This window comes from Pan troglodytes, chromosome 8 (assembly GCF_028858775.2).
Source record: "Pan troglodytes isolate AG18354 chromosome 8, NHGRI_mPanTro3-v2.0_pri, whole genome shotgun sequence".
Lineage (NCBI taxonomy): Eukaryota > Metazoa > Chordata > Mammalia > Primates > Hominidae > Pan > Pan troglodytes.
In genome coordinates, this window is record NC_072406.2 from 100,181,943 (window position 1) to 100,202,695 (window position 20,753).

At 35.8% G+C, this 20,753-nt stretch overlaps 1 protein-coding gene across 8 annotated transcripts in view; it reads left to right on the plus strand.

The window, feature by feature from the left end:
* PTEN (phosphatase and tensin homolog) overlaps positions 1–5,896 on the plus strand; it is a 104,923-nt gene extending 99,027 nt beyond the window's left edge. For 7 of the 8 annotated variants that reach the window (XM_054659762.2, XM_063780859.1, XM_054659760.2 and 4 more), the window contains one exon: positions 2,400–3,496. In XM_054659762.2, the coding sequence (XP_054515737.1) occupies positions 2,400–2,585 (186 nt within the window). In that variant the 3' untranslated portion in view covers positions 2,586–3,496. Of the gene's footprint in view, positions 1–2,399 lie in introns of all 8 variants that reach the window. The other variant, XM_016918822.4, reaches the window with a different exon arrangement.
* Positions 5,897–20,753: the final 14,857 nt, after the last annotated feature.

Below are 20,753 nucleotides of genomic sequence, written 5' to 3' on the forward strand. Positions count from 1 at the left end.
AATTATTGTTGACTAGTTACAGTTCTATAGAACACTATAATTTATTCCTCCTGTGTGTAATTTTTTATCTTTTAACCAACATCTCCCTATCCTCCCTTCCCACTCCCTTTCCTGGCCTCTAATAACCACACTCCTATGAGCTCAACTTTTTTAGCTTCCATATATGAGTGAGAACATACGGTATTTATCTTTCTGTACCTGACTTATTTTACTTAACATCATGTCCTCCGGGCTAGACATTCTCTTTAGAATCCACAGGTTTCCTTTCTTTTCTCTAAATCTGCATTTTGCTCAGCCATTAACTTTTAAAATGTCTTTTTCCCTTTAGTTTTATTGTTTTCTATTTTAATATTGCAAGATGTTTTATATTTGTGGTTACAAATAAAAACTCCATTATTAGTAAACAAATACAATGTCATATAGTAGTAAGTGCTATAAAAAATAGACAGGATAGAAAGTACTCTTGGTTTGTATGTTTTTTGTTTTTCAGCAAAGATGATTAGAGAAGGCCCAACCAAGCAGATAACATTTAAGCAGAGGCCTAAATCATATAAGTGAGTTATACAAATATCTGGGAAAAGAGTTAAGAGTACAGATGCAAAAGCCCTTAGACAAGAGAATGAGCTTGGTATATCTGAAGAGTGGATAAGTCATTTTGACTGAAACAGAGTGGACAAGAAAACCAGTCCAAGTGTAAAGATACTAGTGTGTGTTCAGCATAGGAAAGATGTAATCTGAATTTTGTGTTTAATATTGCCTGTGTTCATGCTTTCAAAATATAGATGAGTGAGGAAAGTAGGGAGAAGGGGTAATAAAGGAAGCTGAGAGATCAGTTAAGTGGTACTTGAATAGTTTAGTAAAGATGAGAGAAGATGTTTGCTTCTTGTTGCCCCTCACTGCTTAGAATAGTGGCAGTGAAGGGTAACAAGAAGCTGTCAGATTAACTTAAAGAGTTTACTGATGCAGTGGATGTTGGTTGTAAGAGAAGAATTGATAATGACTCTTGAATAATAGGGGAGGGAGGGGCTGTCAATATAATATAATGAAGAAGGGATTTGAAGTCATTTCTGATTTAAATCTCACATCCACTACCTACTTTTAATAGATATGTAGCCTTTAACAAGTTCCCTAACCTTTCTGGGCCTTAGCTACCTCCCCTTGGAAATGGAAATACCTAACATGTAAGGTTGTTTTGACAGTTATTTTCACTAGGCATGTAAAGGCACTTGACTCTCTGTTATAGACCACTGTATTATGTTAATGTCCCTCTCCTTCCTCCCTTTAGGTAAAGTTTTTAGGGCTAATAAATCCCAAATATCAATGTTGATCAGTAGTTTGTGTTTGTGTAGTGTTGTTTATATCAAAAACTACATTGAAGCCGGGCACAGTGGTTCACGCCTAAAATCGCAACACTTTGGGAGGCCAAGGTGGGCCTCCCACCTTGAACTAAGGAGTTTGAGACCAGCCTGGGCAACATGGTGAAATCCCATCTCTAGAAAAAATATAAAAGCTAGCTGGGTGTGGTGGCATGCACCTGTAGTCCTAGCTACTTGGGAGGCTGAGGTTGATCCTGGGAGTTTGAGCCTGCAGTGAGCTGTGAAGATGCCACTGCACTGTAGTCTGGGTGACAGAGCAAGACCCTGTCTCAAAAAAAAACACACACACACACACAAAGAAATACATTGATTTTTCACATAGGTAGTAAGAGAAACATTCTTTTTGAACTCAGCTGTTTGTGAATTGAATTTTGTAATTCAAATGCTATATTATGTAAACTATTGATGACTTTCAATCTGCATTTATTTTGTATAATTATTTAGTTAATATTTGCCACTTATATTCCTTAAAAAATAAAATTGAGGTTGGGCGTGGTGGGTCACACTTGTAATCCCAGCACTTTGGGAGGCTGAGGCAGGCAGATTGCCTGAGCTCAGGAGTTTGAGATCAGCCTGGGCAACATCATGAACCCCATTTCTACTAAAATACAAAAAATTATCTGGGCATGGTGGTGTACACCTGTAGCCCTAGCTGTTTGGGAGGCTAAGGCACGAGAATTGCTTGAACCCGGGAGGCAGAGGTTGCAGTGAGCCAAGATCATGCCACTGCACTCCAGCTTGGCAACAGAGCAAGACTCTTGTCTCCAGAAATAAAAATAAATAAATTGTATTAACATCCTGATAGTTTATCTGTTTAGTACCTAGCAAGAAAGAAAATGTTGAACATCTTAATAAGAAGAGGGTCATTTAAAAGGCCTCTTAAAGATCATGTTTGTTACAGTGCTTAAAAATTAATATGTTCATCTGCAAAATGGAATAAAAAATCTGTTAAAAATATATTTCACTAAATAGTTTAAGATGAGTCATATTTGTGGGTTTTCATTTTAAATTTTCTTTCTCTAGGTGAAACTGTACTTCACAAAAACAGTAGAGGAGCCGTCAAATCCAGAGGCTAGCAGTTCAACTTCTGTAACACCAGATGTTAGTGACAATGAACCTGATCATTATAGATATTCTGACACCACTGACTCTGATCCAGAGAATGAACCTTTTGATGAAGATCAGCATACACAAATTACAAAAGTCTGAATTTTTTTTTATCAAGAGGGATAAAACACCATGAAAACAAACTTGAATAAACTGAAAATGGACCTTTTTTTTTTTTTTAATGGCAATAGGACATTGTGTCAGATTACCAGTTATAGGAACAATTCTCTTTTCCTGACCAATCTTGTTTTACCCTATACATCCACAGGGTTTTGACACTTGTTGTCCAGTTGAAAAAAGGTTGTGTAGCTGTGTCATGTATATACCTTTTTGTGTCAAAAGGACATTTAAAATTCAATTAGGATTAATAAAGATGGCACTTTCCCGTTTTATTCCAGTTTTATAAAAAGTGGAGACAGACTGATGTGTATACGTAGGAATTTTTTCCTTTTGTGTTCTGTCACCAACTGAAGTGGCTAAAGAGCTTTGTGATATACTGGTTCACATCCTACCCCTTTGCACTTGTGGCAACAGATAAGTTTGCAGTTGGCTAAGAGAGGTTTCCGAAGGGTTTTGCTACATTCTAATGCATGTATTCGGGTTAGGGGAATGGAGGGAATGCTCAGAAAGGAAATAATTTTATGCTGGACTCTGGACCATATACCATCTCCAGCTATTTACACACACCTTTCTTTAGCATGCTACAGTTATTAATCTGGACATTCGAGGAATTGGCCGCTGTCACTGCTTGTTGTTTGCGCATTTTTTTTTAAAGCATATTGGTGCTAGAAAAGGCAGCTAAAGGAAGTGAATCTGTATTGGGGTACAGGAATGAACCTTCTGCAACATCTTAAGATCCACAAATGAAGGGATATAAAAATAATGTCATAGGTAAGAAACACAGCAACAATGACTTAACCATATAAATGTGGAGGCTATCAACAAAGAATGGGCTTGAAACATTATAAAAATTGACAATGATTTATTAAATATGTTTTCTCAGTTGTAACGACTTCTCCATCTCCTGTGTAATCAAGGCCAGTGCTAAAATTCAGATGCTGTTAGTACCTACATCAGTCAACAGCTTACACTTATTTTACTAGTTTTCAATCATAATACCTGCTGTGGATGCTTCATGTGCTGCCTGCAAGCTTCTTTTTTTCTCATTAAGTATAAAATATTTTGTAATGCTGCACAGAAATTTTCAATTTGAGATTCTACAGTAAGCGTTTTTTTTTCTTTGAAGATTTATGATGCACTTATTCAATAGCTGTCAGCCGTTCCACCCTTTTGACCTTACACATTCTATTACAATGAGTTTTGCAGTTTTGCACATTTTTTAAATGTCATTAACTGTTAGGGAATTTTACTTGAATACTGAATACATATAATGTTTATATTAAAAAGGACATTTGTGTTAAAAAGGAAATTAGAGTTGCAGTAAACTTTCAATGCTGCACACAAAAAAAAGACATTTGATTTTTCAGTAGAAATTGTCCTACATGTGCTTTATTGATTTGCTATTGAAAGAATAGGGTTTTTTGTTTTTTTGTTTTTTTGTTTTTTTAAATGTGCAGTGTTGAATCATTTCTTCATAGTGCTCCCCCGAGTTGGGACTAGGGCTTCAATTTCACTTCTTAAAAAAAATCATCATATATTTGATATGCCCAGACTGCATACGATTTTAAGCGGAGTACAACTACTATTGTAAAGCTAATGTGAAGATACTATTAAAAAGGTTTTTTTTTTTCCAGAAATTTGGTGTCTTCAAATTATACCTTCACCTTGACATTTGAATATCCAGCCATTTTATTTCTTAATGGTATAAAATTCCATTTTCAATAACTTATTGGTGCTGAAATTGTTCACTAGCTGTGGTCTGACCTAGTTAATTTACAAATACAGATTGAATAGGACCTACTAGAGCAGCATTTATAGAGTTTGATGGCAAATAGATTAGGCAGAACTTCATCTAAAATATTCTTAGTAAATAATGTTGACATGTTTTCCATACCTTGTCAGTTTCATTCAACAATTTTTAAATTTTTAACAAAGCTCTTAGGATTTACACATTTATATTTAAACATTGATATATAGAGTATTGATTGATTGCTCATAAGTTAAATTGGTAAAGTTAGAGACAACTATTCTAACACCTCACCATTGAAATTTATATGCCACCTTGTCTTTCATAAAAGCTGAAAATTGTTACCTAAAATGAAAATCAACTTCATGTTTTGAAGATAGTTATAAATATTGTTCTTTGTTACAATTTCGGGCACCGCATATTAAAACGTAACTTTATTGTTCCAATATGTAACATGGAGGGCCAGGTCATAAATAATGACATTATAATGGGCTTTTGCACTGTTATTATTTTTCCTTTGGAATGTGAAGGTCTGAATGAGGGTTTTGATTTTGAATGTTTCAATGTTTTTGAGAAGCCTTGCTTACATTTTATGGTGTAGTCATTGGAAATGGAAAAATGGCATTATATATATTATATATATAAATATATATTATACATACTCTCCTTACTTTATTTCAGTTACCATCCCCATAGAATTTGACAAGAATTGCTATGACTGAAAGGTTTTCGAGTCCTAATTAAAACTTTATTTATGGCAGTATTCATAATTAGCCTGAAATGCATTCTGTAGGTAATCTCTGAGTTTCTGGAATATTTTCTTAGACTTTTTGGATGTGCAGCAGCTTACATGTCTGAAGTTACTTGAAGGCATCACTTTTAAGAAAGCTTACAGTTGGGCCCTGTACCATCCCAAGTCCTTTGTAGCTCCTCTTGAACATGTTTGCCATACTTTTAAAAGGGTAGTTGAATAAATAGCGTCACCATTCTTTGCTGTGGCACAGGTTATAAACTTAAGTGGAGTTTACCGGCAGCATCAAATGTTTCAGCTTTAAAAAATAAAAGTAGGGTACAAGTTTAATGTTTAGTTCTAGAAATTTTGTGCAATATGTTCATAACGATGGCTGTGGTTGCCACAAAGTGCCTCGTTTACCTTTAAATACTGTTAATGTGTCATGCATGCAGATGGAAGGGGTGGAACTGTGCACTAAAGTGGGGGCTTTAACTGTAGTATTTGGCAGAGTTGCCTTCTACCTGCCAGTTCAAAAGTTCAACCTGTTTTCATATAGAATATATATACTAAAAAATTTCAGTCTGTTAAACAGCCTTACTCTGATTCAGCCTCTTCAGATACTCTTGTGCTGTGCAGCAGTGGCTCTGTGTGTAAATGCTATGCACTGAGGATACACAAAAATACCAATATGATGTGTACAGGATAATGCCTCATCCCAATCAGATGTCCATTTGTTATTGTGTTTGTTAACAACCCTTTATCTCTTAGTGTTATAAACTCCACTTAAAACTGATTAAAGTCTCATTCTTGTCATTGTGTGGGTGTTTTATTAAATGAGAGTTTATAATTCAAATTGCTTAAGTCCATTGAAGTTTTAATTAATGGGCAGCCAAATGTGAATACAAAGTTTTCAGTTTTTTTTTCCTGCTGTCCTTCAAAGCCTACTGTTTAAAAAAAAAAAAAAAAAAGCATGGCCTGAGAGTAGAGTATCTGTCTACTCATGTTTAATTAAGAAAAAACACTTATTTTTAGGGCTTTAGTCATCACTTCATAAATTGTATAAGCACATTAAATAGCATTCTAGTCCTGAAAAAGTTCAAGATTCTTGGAAAATTGTGCATATTTTTATTATGACAGATGTTTGAAGATAATTCCCCAGAATGGATTTGATACTTTAGATTTCAATTTTGTGGCTTTTGTCTATTATTCTGTACTCTGCCATCAGCATATGGAAAGCTTCATTTACTCATCATGACTTGTGCCATATAAAAATTGATATTTCGGAATAGTCAAAAGGACTTTTTGTACTTGAATTTAATCATGTTGTTTCTAATATTAAAAGCTTGAAGACTAAAGCATATCCTTTCAACAAAGCATAGTAAGGTAATAAGAAAGTGTAGTTTGTACAAGTGTTTAAAAAATAAAGTAGACAATGTTACAGTGGGACTTATTATTTCAAGTTTACATTTTCTCCATGTAATTTTTTAAAAAGTAAATGAAAAAATGTGCAATAATGTAAAATATGAAGTGTATGTGTACACACATTTTATTTTTCGGTATCTTGGGTATACGTATGATTGAAAACTATACTGGAGTCTGAAAGTATTCTAATTTATAAGAAGATATTTTGGTGATGTTTGAAAAATAGAAATGTGCTAGTTTTGTTTTTATATCATGTCCTTTGTACGTTGTAATATGAGCTGGCTTGGTTCAGTAAATGCCATCACCATTTCCATTGAGAATTTAAAACTCACCAGTGTTTAATATGCAGGCTTCCAAAGGCTTATGAAAAAAATCAAGACCCTTAAATCTAGTTAATTTGCTGCTAACATGAAACTCTTTGGTTCTTTTATTTTTGCCAGATAATTAGACACACATCTAAAGCTTAGTCTTAAATGGCTTAAGTGTAGCTATTGATTAGTGCTGTTGCTAGTTCAGAAAGAAATGTTTGTGAATGGAAACAAGAATATTCAGTCCAAACTGTTGTAAGGACAGTACCTGAAAACCAGGAAACAGGATAATGGAAAAAGTCTTTTAAAGATGAAATGTTGGAGCCAACTTTCTTATAGAATTAATTGTATGTGGCTATAGAAAGCCTAATGATTGTTGCTTATTTTTGAGAGCATATTATTCTTTTATGACCATAATCTTGCTATTTTTCCATCTTCCAAAAGATCTTCCTTCTAATATGTATATCAGAATGTGGGTAGCCAGTCAGACAAATTCATATTGGTTGGTAGCTTTAAAAAGTTTGTAATGTGAAGACAGGAAAGGACAAAATAGTTTGCTTTGGTGGTAGTACTCTGGTTGTTAAGCTAGGTATTTTGAGACTACTTCCCCATCACAACAACAATAAAATAATCACTCATAATCCTATCACCTGGAGACATAGCCATCGTTAATATGTTAGTGACTATACAATCATGTTTTCTTCTGTATATCCATGTATATTCTTTAAAAATGAAATTTATACTGTACCTGATCTCAAAGCTTTTTAGCTTAGTATATCTGTCATGAATTTGTAGGATGTTCCATTGCATCAGAAAACGGACAGTGATTTGATTACTTTCTAATGCCACAGATGCAGATTACATGTAGTTATTGAGAATCCTTTCGAATTCAGTGGCTTAATCATGAATGTCTAAATATTGTTGACATTAGGATGATACATGTAAATTAAAGTTACATTTGTTTAGCATAGACAAGCTTAACATTGTAGATGTTTCTCTTCAAAAATCATCTTAAACATTTGCATTTGGAATTGTGTTAAATAGAATGTGTGAAACACTGTATTAGTAAACTTCATCACCTTTCTACTTCCTTATAGTTTGAACTTTTCAGTTTTTGTAGTTCCCAAACAGTTGCTCAATTTAGAGCAAATTAATTTAACACCTGCCAAAAAAAGGCTGCTGTTGGCTTATCAGTTGTCTTTAAATTCAAATGCTCATGTGACTTTTATCACATCAAAAAATATTTCATTAATGATTCACCTTTAGCTCTGAAAATTACCGCGTTTAGTAATTATAGTGGGCTTATAAAAACATGCAACTCTTTTTGATAGTTATTTGAGAATTTTGGTGAAAAATATTTAGCTGAGGGCAGTATATAACTTATAAACCAATATATTGATATTTTTAAAACATTTTTACATATAAGTAAACTGCCATCTTTGAGCATAACTACATTTAAAAATAAAGCTACATATTTTTAAATCAAGTGTTTAACAAGAATTTATATTTTTTATTTTTTAAAATTAAAAATAATTTATATTTCCTCTGTTGCATGAGGATTCTCATCTGTGCTTATAATGGTTAGAGATTTTATTTGTGTGGAATGAAGTGAGGCTTGTAGTCATGGTTCTAGTGTTTCAGTTTGCCAAGTCTGTTTACTGCAGTGAAATTCATCAAATGTTTGAGTGTGGTTTTCTGTAGCCTATCATTTACTGGCTATTTTTTAATGTACACCTTTAGGATTTTCTGCCTACTCTATCCAGTTGTCCAAATGATATCCTACATTTTACAAATGCCCTTTCAGTTTCTATTTTCTTTTTCCATTAAATTGCCCTCATGTCCTAATGTGCAGTTTGTAAGTGTGTGTGTGTGTGTGTGTGTGTGTGTGTGTGAATTTGATTTTCAAGAGTGCTAGACTTCCAATTTGAGAGATTAAATAATTTAATTCAGGCAAACATTTTTCATTGGAATTTCACAGTTCATTGTAATGAAAATGTTAATCCTGGATGACCTTTGACATAATGAATCTTGGATATTAATGAATTTGTTAGTAGCATCTTGATATGTGTTTTAATGAGTTATTTTCAAAGTTGTGCATTAAACCAAAGTTGGCATACTGGAAGTGTTTATATCAAGTTCCATTTGGCTACTGATGGACAAAAAATAGAAATGCCTTCCTATGGAGAGTATTTTTCCTTTAAAAAATTAAAAAGGTTAATTATTTTGACTATTCGGTTTTAAACTTTTTATTCAACAAATACCAAGTCCCTGCTGTATATATGGGTTTGGAATACATTAGTGATCAAAACACACCCTCTATCCCTGCCCTTGAAGAGTTTACACTCCAGTAGAGGAAACAGAATTTACATTAACAATTATAAATTGTGATACATGCTGTGGAAAGTGAGGTGCATGTGATAATGGTTATCAAACATTATGCTCCCCAAAATTTCCATCACCTTGCAGTTGAATGAGGCCTATGTAACTAGTTTATTCTAATGTAATACAGAAAGTAGTGTGACACTCCACTTTCTGTAAAGGCAATGAAAAAAATTCACCATCCAGTTTCTCTCTTCCCCTACTGCTGTGATTAAGGATTTTGCATGTTCTAGATGGTGCAGCTTTGTCAGCCTGGGTCTTGAGTGATACTGGAGCAGAACTCCCTCAAATTTTTCCTTCCGCCACGCTAAACTTGTTAGATATTAGCATAAATAAGAAATAAACCATTTAGACTGATACTTTGGGACAATTTTTTATCACAGTGTAAGTTATATCCTGACTAAAACAGTGCTTTGGAAAGATCAGGGAAGGGTTTCTTGAGCTACAAGAGGGAGTTAAGAATGAAGCAAAATGAAATATGGCATCTTTAAATGACATGATGCAATAAACTCTAAATTGCAAGTTATTCAATAGTTACTGAGCACCAGATATGTGTCAGACACTGTTCTAGATGCTTGGGATACAAGTGGGTGAACAGCAGGACCTTGCCTTCATGGAGCTTACATTCTGGCAAGGGAAAATAGTCAACATACTATATGTAAGGTAATGCGTGCTATAGCAGAAATGAAAGGTAAGGGAGCTCAGGATTGCTGGGTGGAGAGATTTCAGTGTTGAATGGTGTAGTCCAGAACAGGCCTCACTGGGAAGGTAAGATTTGAAGACTGCTGACTAACAGTGGCATTAGGATTTTCCTTCATTCTTTCAACCAGCGAGATGCACTCAGAACCCTCTATACAATTTTATTCTCACTTTATACAACTCTGTACATTAGTTCTGAGTTTTTAAGATTATTATTGGCATATCTAGGGAGAATTTTTAGGAATACCACCCAAAATAGTCGCAATGTTCTAAAACCATTTTGTTTTCTAAATTGGTTTGGCAAACTCTATACAAACAGTCTGTTCCTTTTCATTCTCCAAGTTAAGTTTTTAAATTTTAATTTTTCTTATACTCTTTGTGCATTTTGACAATACTTACCTCTTTTCAGAAGACATTAAAGTTCTGTTATGGCCTTAAAACATTTCTGTAAAGCTGAAAGGAAATATCATTTATGATTTATTGATGGGAAACAGTTACAAATTTTGAGTTACTTGACAAACAGAAGGGATGAAATTTATGGCCTAGTGTTGTGTTTTCATTCTTAACCCGTAAGCAAAAATCTCTGGAAAAGTACCAATATCTAGTAAAAGAAATATTTTTTCACAAAAAGTATTTTCTATTTTCCCCTCACCTCTTACCTCGTCTCACCTCAAAGTTCAAGAAGCTTAACTTTGTGATCAAAGGAACATAGTATAATTGAATATTTGATACTATAGAAATTTGCAACTATATAAGGGCATTATTAACCTTTTGCTAGTGATCAGTTTCCTATCAGGGCAGCCACATAAAATTAGGCATGACACTTTAAAAGAAAATGTTGACTCTTAACTTTTCCTCCTTTAATGCTTAATTTTAAAATAGATTTAAGCAACTTTAAAGACGTTTTCCTGAGCAACTGCATTTTGTTTTCATTCTGAATTTAATGAGACTCTTTTTTTCTTTAACATTTTACTTTGCTTTAGAAAGGATTTAAGGCAGCTGAATGTGTTTCCCAGTGTGAGAAAAATTGTCATGTAAATTTAGAAAAAAGTATTGTATATGTCCCTTGATTTTGGCTTAAGAGTTAGAATTTACTTAGAATGTTTCCTGACCCAACCTCATTGGAATTTGAAAGTACATTCCAATAGTATTGTGAGCTGCTCCTTTAAACATTGGTAAGTAGGCTTCAAACTTAATTTTCAAGGAAATAAGCCATGCTTTTACTGTAGGGTTTATTAATCTGAAATACCTGAGAATGAAAATAGTTATATGCTCCTATCTAATAATATAAACAGTTAAATGTGACCTGTAAATATTGTGAAATTTAGCAAAAATATAACCTGTAAAAATAATCTCTAGTAAGCTAATATTCTCTCAGTAATAAAACCTAGAGAGCTAAAGTAGCCCAATTAACTGACATTAGAACAGATCGTGATATGTGGAAGAACTATTGGTGAATTATAGTCATGTTTATACTTCTCTTTTCAATTATAATCATGTCTTTGAAATGAGATCTCATTTTCCAGTCCTTATTACCTATAAGGAAGAGAAATGTATGTAAATTTCACAAATGCATACGAAAATTACCAAACTTCTTAAGTGTTATTCGGTATTTCTGCAGAGATATCATTAACAGGAAAGCCCAATATTTTACATGGTTATCTTTAACAATGGAAGTACAGTGGTTGTTTAATTAATTAGCTAATACTTCATTTACTGTGTATAGTCATAATTCATAAGAATAATACATAGGTCTTTTAGGATTATTAGTACTGTATATTAAATAAATGCTTGAAAGGGAAAATATCTTTTAGTGTTTGGTAAAAGAGTAGGCATAAGGTAAATTTTCCCTTCTCTTAGACTCAGCAGAACTATTCAATGTGTTTAGCTGTCCTTGGAGAAGACTGAGCCATTGTTGCTGTAAAAATCCAATAGGGTTAAAACAAAAATATCACTTTGAACATGATTTACTTGGCTAGGAGACACTTGAAGCTTTAAGCAACTCAAATCTTTCTCTAGAAAATTAAACACAATTCTACCTCAGAAAACTTGAAGACATTGACAATTCATAGGAATTCTGTGATAAGTCAGCTCACCTACCTAAAGACCAAAGTGAAGGCGCACAGCAAGAGAGGAAGCTGAAGTAAGGAGAGAAAAGAAAACAGAAGGAAAAGCATGGTAAGAGCCCAAATTAACTCTGACTACTGGGGGCTGCTACAGGGGATGGGAAGAGAATAGCATTGTTCTGAGCCCACAGTGTGTGCCATGCTGCAGTAGTCAGTTCACAGGCTTGATCCATCCTTCAATGATTTTATCTCGTTTTATGCACAAAGACTGAAAGGGAACTTAAATCATCCAGGTGTCTCTCACAACTAGTAAATAGAGAAGTGGATTTGAACCCACAGCAGTCTTATTTCTACCATATTATGCATACTACCTCTTAAACAGAATCAAGTTTACAAAGCAAACAAAAAAGTCTGGCCAGGTTTGGTGTCTCACACCTGTAATCACAGCATATTGGGAGGCTGAGACAGGAGGATTGCTTGAGCCCAGGAGTTCGAGACTAGCCTGAGGAACATAGCAAGACTTTGTCTTTACAAAAAAGTTAAAAAATTATCCAGGCATGGTGGTGCATGCATATAGTCCCAGATACTTGGGAGACCAAGCTGGGAGGATTGTTTGAGCCCGGGAGGTTGAGGCTACAGTGAGCCATGATCTGTGCCTTGCACTCCAGCCTGGGCGACGGGGTGAGACCTCGTCTCTTGAAAACAAGTCTAAAACAACTCACAGGTAATGGAGTCATGACAAATTTTTTTTGTTGTTTACTGACACAAGAAAAGCAAGCTAACACAAGGCATAAATCCTGCAAAATGAACAGCAAAGAAGATAAATATTTAACAATTGTTCAAGCTACAAATGAGAAAATTATGTATCTTGCAACATTCTTGACAGGTAAGATGATAAGATGTTGGTATATATTTTTATATCAAAACCCAGAATTACAGTTCTTTGATTTGCTAGTTTGGTATAAAATCCATTAAATAAACTTGTGCCTTATTTTTGCTTGAACTAGAATGCCCAGACTGTTTAAAGTGATTGGTTCTCAGTTAAATAGGCCAACCGGCCACCTAACAAGTATTTGTTGCATGCCTGTTGTGTCAAGTTGGAATACAATAGTGGAGAAGTGAGAAAAGGCCATAGATTTTACATTTTAGAGTGGGAAAACAGATTTTATACAGAGAGATGAGCAAGTGTGATGGCTTGATGTAGGAACAAACTTGGTCACTTAGGAAAGCATAAGAAGAGAAAGGCTAGAGCAGAGTAAGTGATGGGCGATTGATGTAAGATAAATTTTGGAGAAGTAGGCAGGAGAACTTCTGGTTTCAGCCAAGGTGGAATAAAACCACTAAATTCTGTCCCCTACTGATGACAACCATCAATAAACTTTTTCTACACTGTTTTATTCAAACTCATTAGTTTATCTTATTCTTTGAATAGATCTTTTACCCCGGCCTGATTTTGTGACATCATCGATGAGTCATTTGGAAAATACAGGTTCACTGAGTTTTGTAGATTTTCCAATGTTGACACATTTCATTATGCAATGCAGAAAAACAAATCACATTTAAAAAAATATCACAACACTTTTTTAGAGCTGACAAGAATAGTCTTTAAATATTTGGAAGAAGGCAGATTATGAAAGAGAGTCAAAACTTGGAAAAGCAACCTATATTAGGGATGTTTCTTTTCTTCTGTTGTCTTAACAGCTTTGCCCCAAGGGTGGGCCCCACTTGTGGAGCTGCACAACCACGGTGACTTGAGCAGCTCACACTGAGATAAATCAAGCTTTTTGGCCAGAGGAACCAGAAAAAGAGTCTCCTGTGGGCCAGTGGCCATGGAGTATGAGGGTGGGGGGAGGGTTGGGGAAATCCTGAAGACAAGAGAGCTGGAAAAGGGAATCCTCTAATTCTGAGTTTGAACTTCTACAAGTCCTGGGCTCACTCCTGAGCTTGCGTGCACAGGACAGACCAAAGAAGCATAGCAAAGGCTTTGAAAATGAAACAGATTGGAATTATCACTCATAAATGATGAGACAAAACTTGCAGCCTGAGCCTAATCGAGTGGATTGCCTTAATCAATTGATCAATCCATCAATCAAACATTTTCAGAAAATTTTAACAGGACCCAGAGTCTATGCAACACAGTATCCAACATTACTTAACTAGGAAGAACCCGAAAAATGTGACAAATTCCCAGGGAAAAAGTCAATCAAGAGATGGTAACCACAAAATAACCCAGATGTTGGAATTATCAGATGTAAAAACAGCTATTGTAATTATGTTTCATGAGATAAAGATAAACACACTTGGAATGAATGGAAAGGCAGAAGTTCTCAGCAAGGACACAGAAATTATAAAAGGAACCATGTGGAAATTTTACAACTAAAAGGTACAATATCTGAAATAACATACTAGATGGGCAATAGAAGAATGGAAATGACAGAAGAGTCAGCAAACTTGAAGATAACTTTATAAATATCCAATTCTAATCATGGCTTTAGAGTCTTAAAGGTGGATGAAGCTTCGAAAAGTGAAATGTATCTGATTGTAATAAGCCTCAGGGAGCCTGAATAAAATACTAATCCAAGTGTATCTATGTGGCTCCCACAGATACATTTGAAGAAGTTCCTGTTGTTTGTCAATTACATTAAGTAAAGGAATTAGCATTATCACAGGTCCAAACATGGTGATTATGAGAATTTGCTGTTACAGTGTTACACAGGCTTAATACGTCAAAACAGCCCAAGGTGCTGTATGTATTGACAAAGTTTTCTGGTTGGGTCCATTAAGTGTATACCTGCAGTAAAAAGCAATTTAAAATTTAGCAAAATCATCACTAGATCACTGACAAACTCATCCTTAGAGACAGTACATGGTAATTGCTTCGCTCACCTGCTCATATTAACACTTTGATTCAGCCTAACCCTTCCGATTCAGCCTTTGCAACAGCACTGTTTCCAAATGTGACGTTATTACAGAGATGTCATACAAAAATTGACCTATCATGTAGGCACAATGCATGCTTTTCAATATTACAGCAGAAAAAAAAATGTGATATTTAATGCTGCTAGTGCCTAGGAATCTGGTATGAGAAAACATTAAGATGAGTTTGGAGGAAAACTGAGCTGGTATTATGTTTGGAGAAATGACTTCCTGATTCAGAAAGAGAATTTCAAGACTTTAGAATGCCTCCCATTGTTATATTAGAACCATATTACTTGTAAAAGGTAGTATAAATTTTTGTAATGGTGATAATTCTGGGTTTAATAGTTTAACAAGTTTTGCCATTTAATTCCCATAATATAGGAAGTACAATTATATCCATCTCATACACAAGGAGCTATGGTACAGAAAGGTTCAATAACTTGTTGAATATAGCAGATCTAGTAAATGGCAAAGTCAGGATTTAAATCTAGGTCAATTTGATTGCCAAGCCTGGGCCATTTACTACTGTGTTATATATGTTACTTCCTATAAAAACTTAACAAGAAGGTCTTTCATTTTCAAACCGAAATGGACAGAACACTGGTGTAAGCAGTGTTCTGAAGCTTTTGGTCTCAGGATTCCTTTACACTCTTAAAACTTACTGAGGATCTCAAAGGGCTTTTGTTATTGATATTTACTACATAAGAAATGAAAACAGACATCATCTGATTATTAAAAAAACAAGCTAATCACATGATAATAACATTGTAGCGAAAATAACCATGTATTCTAAAACAAAAATGTTAGTGATGAGGTGGTGTTTTGTTTTTTTCATTTTTCTGAATTTTTTTTTTTTTTTTTTTGAGACTGAGTCTTGCTCTGTCACCAGGCTGGAGCAGTGGTGCAATCTCGGTTCACTGCAACCTCCGCCTCCCGGGTTCAAGTGATTCTCCTGCCTCAGCCTCCCGAGTAGCTGGGATTACAGGTGTGTGCCACCATGTCCACCTAATTTTTGTAGTTTTTAGTAGAGATGAGGTTTCACCATATTTATCACGCTGGTCTCAAACTCCTGACAGGTGATCCACCCACCTCGGCCTCCCGAAGTGCTGGGATTACAGGCATGAGCCACCACCCCCAGCAGACATACTTCATTATACAGTGCAAAAAAAGTCACATTTTAAAAATATCACCACCGAGCTCACCAGGATAGTCTTTACATATTCGGAAGCTGTCAAGTTCATGGTAGCAGGTGTAAGATTTTAAAAATACTAATTTTTGCTTAAAAGCTTGAATTTTATCACTTATAACCCACAGGGGTCATGGGCCACACTTTGAGGATCACTGGTGTTAGAGGTTTGGTTGGAGAGACGCAAGTAAGAGAACATTTCCCTAACATGCCCAAACACATTCCTTTTCAGAGTGCTGAAGGAATTTGAAAATGAGGTCTCAGAATTACCAGCAGTAATTCCTGATAAATTAAGAAAAATGGGAGAGAGTTCAGAGACAAAGACATGAGAAAAGATTGCCGTAACTCTCCAGAAGGATGGATTCTGGGTAATGAAGGCCAGTATGTTAAACACTGATTCCCAGAAAAAGACTTTAATATATTCAGTAGCAGGTAGTTTAAGAACATTAGAAGATAATTCGGTGATTACCAGATGTCAATGAGGGCTAGGTAGGTCATTTCAAAGCCTTCTCAAATTTCATTTTTTCTTTATGATCACCTGTCACAGTGCTTTACGTGATGTACATACAAAAATGTTTGCATAACTGTATAAAACAGTTGAATAATAACTGTATAGCATATTGCTTATATAAACTGCACAAATCTCATTTGAATAAAAACCATTTATAAAGTACTTGCAGTATGCAAAATGTGTTGGGCAAAGGGCAGGTCTGAGAGGCACACACGAGGAAAACTAAAACAGAACAGAAGCCTAATGGTATTTTCAAGTGTTATAAAATATGTGAAGTCTGCCTTGTGAGAGAAGGTAGCATTGGCTTGTGGAAAGAGCATAGCACAGGAAATTAGAACATCTGGTTGCTCATCCTGGCTTTACCATCAACTTAATGAATGACCTGGAGTAAGTTACTTCACTTCGAGACCTATGCTGTATATCTGCAATATTGAAAATGCTGGATAAGATAATCTCTAAAGCCCCAGAAAAAGATGGAGTTGTACTCTTTCACTCCCAGGAACATATACTGGAACTTATGAGTAGAACTTTGGAGAGACCAAGTTTGCCTCACAATGAGTAATATTCTAGTTCTGCACTGTCGTATAGTGACTTCAGTCACTAAGCTACATGTCTCTATGGAGCACTTGAAATGTGACTGGTTCAAAGTGAGATTTGCTGTAAGTATAAATTACACATCAGATTTTGAAAACTTAGTATAAAAAGTAGAAGGCAAAATATCTTGTCAATTTTTTACATTGATTACATATTGATAATATTTTTGATATAGTGAGTTAAATTATATATATAAAATTTTTTTTTTTTGAGATGGGGTTTCACTCTGTCGCCCAGGCTGGGGTGTGGTGGTGTGATCTTGGCTCACTATAACCTCCACCACCCAGGCTCAAGCCATCCTCCCACCTCAGCCTCTCAGGTAGCTGGGACCACAGTTGTGCACCACCACACATGGCTAATTTTCTGCATTTTTGGTAGAGATAGGGTTTCACCATGTTGCCCAGGCTGGTCTCGAACTGCTGAGCTCAAGTGGTCCACCTTCCTTAGCCTCCCAGAGTGCTGGGATTACAGGCATGAGCCACCTCCCGGTCTAAATTAATATATTTTAAAAACATTTCACCTGATTTCTTTTACTTTTTAAGATATATATGGCTAATGGAACATTTAAAATTACATATATGGCTCATATTATATTTCTACTGGACAGGGTAATTCTAGCTAATAGAGTTTCCAACAAAATAATAATAACTTGAAGAGGAACCTAATTTTACTTTTCATTTTGCATTTTGAGGTACACAAGCAGAGACTGGGTCATAGTTCTGACAAGAGGACCTCACAGAAGACTCCATTTGGTGTGCATTTGATCTAAATTTGTGTTCTCAATCTGTGCTCAGATGAATGCTTGGGCTCCAGCAGCACCCAGATTTGTCATAGGGGAAGGAGGAGGAGGACAAAGAGGTCTTTCTGTCTTCCCTTCCTCTTTCAAACAGAGAGCTGATCAGTATGTATTACTGAATAAATGAATGAGTGTACAAAATATATTTATGTATTTCAGGTAAAATGGATGAAGTTTAGGGTTCAGGCTTTGGACCAGGTCTGGCCGCTGGTTTAATTCTTGGTGCTACTGTTTACTAGCTCTATGACCTTACTTACCCCCTCTGTGCCTCAGTTTCTTCATCTGTAAATGTGGGGTTTGCATGTACAGTTTTGAATACAGTATAGTATATTTCCCTAGAAACATGGCTTGCTCCTAAACATTTGGCAATGCTATTGCATAAATTAATCTTGCAAGACAAAACTACACACAACAACAAAAAACTCTTATCTTGCCTGTAAACAGGTTGTTAAACATGTTCTCACTTCCTTCTGTCACCACCTGTACAGCATGTTTTTGAAGGAATTCCACAGTGCTTGTGATTAAAGCAAATTTGTACACTGCCTGGACACCCTTAGCAACTTGATCTTATGGTAGAAGAACAATTTGTGGAGATTTGGAGACTTCATATTCAATAAGGACCTGTTAGGGGCCAAGTGATACAAGGTGCCTTCTCTTTACTTTTGCCTTTCCCATCCAAACATGACCCTGAACATCTGGCAGCATGAAAAGGGGACATGCTTATCCGATACACCTGCTAGCTGACTGCCAGGATTCTAAAACTTAGGTCCAAATGGTGAGCAGTGTTTGCTTTTGTAATCTAACACTAGTTGACATCCTACTACAGTTCTCTTCCATTCCACAGACTTTCTTTCTTATTTATTTATTTATTTATTTATTTATTTATTTTTGAGACAGAGTCTCATTTCGTAGCCCAAGCTGGAGTGCAGTGGCGTGATCTCGAGTCACTGCAAGCGTTGCCTCTGGGCCTCAAGTGATTCTCCTGCCTCAGCCTCCCAAACACCTGGGACTCGAAGTGTGTGCCACCACACCCAGTAAATTTTTTAAAATTTTTAGTAGAGACAGGGTTTCACCATGTTGCCCTGGATGGTCTTGAACTCCTGAGCTCAGGCGATCCATCTGCCTCGCCCTCCCAAAGTGTTGGAATTACAGGCGTGAGCCACTGGGCCCGGCCTCCACAGACTTTCTTTGCCCAGCTTGGGCCAACCCTCGCACCTCTTTTATTCTCAGAAACTTCCATTGCCTTCTACTGAATAGAGAAAATTAAGGCTATCATGCTGCCTGGACTGCTTCAACATCCTGTCCTTCTTTTCTCTATTATCAACCAACTCTCTACCTCCCTTGACCTGCCTCCCTCTCATTTTAGAGGAAAAAAATATTTCCTTTCTTGGTTTTTTTTTTTTCCCCAAGAGGGAATTTCGCTCCTGTTGCCCAGTCTGGAGTGCAATGGCATGAGTTCGGCTCACTGCAACCTCTGCTTCCCGGGTTCAGGTGATTCTCCTGCCTCAAGCCTCCTGAGTACTTGGGATTACAGGCATGCACCACCATGCCCGGCTAATTTTTGCATTTTTAGTAGAGACAGGGTTTCACCATGTTGGTCAGGCTGCTGTTGAACTCCTGACCTCAGGTGATCCGCCCACCCCAGCCTCCCAAAGTGCTGGGATTACAGGCGTGAGCCACCGTGCCTGTCCTCCCTTCTTGTTTAAAGCTAACTTTTCTACAGTGCTCTTTCTTTCCCAGGACAAAGATTGTGTTTTATTGGATTATCTCTTTCTCTTCTTATTTTCAACATTTGACTCTCTTTTGGATCATTTCTTGGAGTTGAAAAATATTCTTAAATCTCTCCATTTTTATCAATAAACAGAAAAAAGAAAGCTTTCTCTATCTTGTATTCTATTTAGTTATCATTCTCCTCTTTCTCTTAAAACTCAAGTTCAAAAAGGAAAATCTACCCTCGTCTCTACTTCCTCACATCTCATTCACTAATTTTTCTATTTGTAATATCTACTATTTTAATTTAGTTACAAATGCACATATGTGAAAGAATATATGTAAAATAATATATTTAATATCAATTTGGATATATTCTATACCCCCCTGACCCAATCATTTCCACTGACCTTTTCCTTCCCTCCACCCCAATCACCAGCTCCCATTGTAGTAGGCTTGATTCTGCCATTTCCAGTTAGCAAAGATCTCGCAAACCTGTGTTTTCCAGCATCCACCTCTCTATCACCTCCAGAATTTTCACTCACTTATTTTTATACTACTTCTACTTCAGCATATTTAAACCTCATAAATCTTAAAGTCCACTGAACTTAACTCTTTTTCATTATTCATTTCCCCTCTTCTATCCTTACATATTTCCTACCCATTTCCCGGTTCATCATTATAATCACTCTCTTATAGCACATTATTAATTTCTTTGACACTCTCTTTCTCACTCATTTGCCTGGCAAATCTGAAATTGTGTATGTGCTACTGTATGCCTACACCTCAGCAGGGTGAAACACAACTGTGCTTTTTGGTCTCACTGGATGTTAATCCCCAAATATCAAAAATAGACATCACCACCCCACAGTAGCCTTACTTTTTCCTGATACTTTTCCCGGTACATTTACTTTCGCATTCTCTAAGATAACAATTTTATGACTTCTCACTCTTCAAACTTCCAAAACTGTGATCAGTGACTCAAACTTACATTTTATACACATCACCATGGAAATTATCACATGGAAACACTCACATCTTCTTACCACAGAATCTACTAACCTATCAGAATCAGTACCA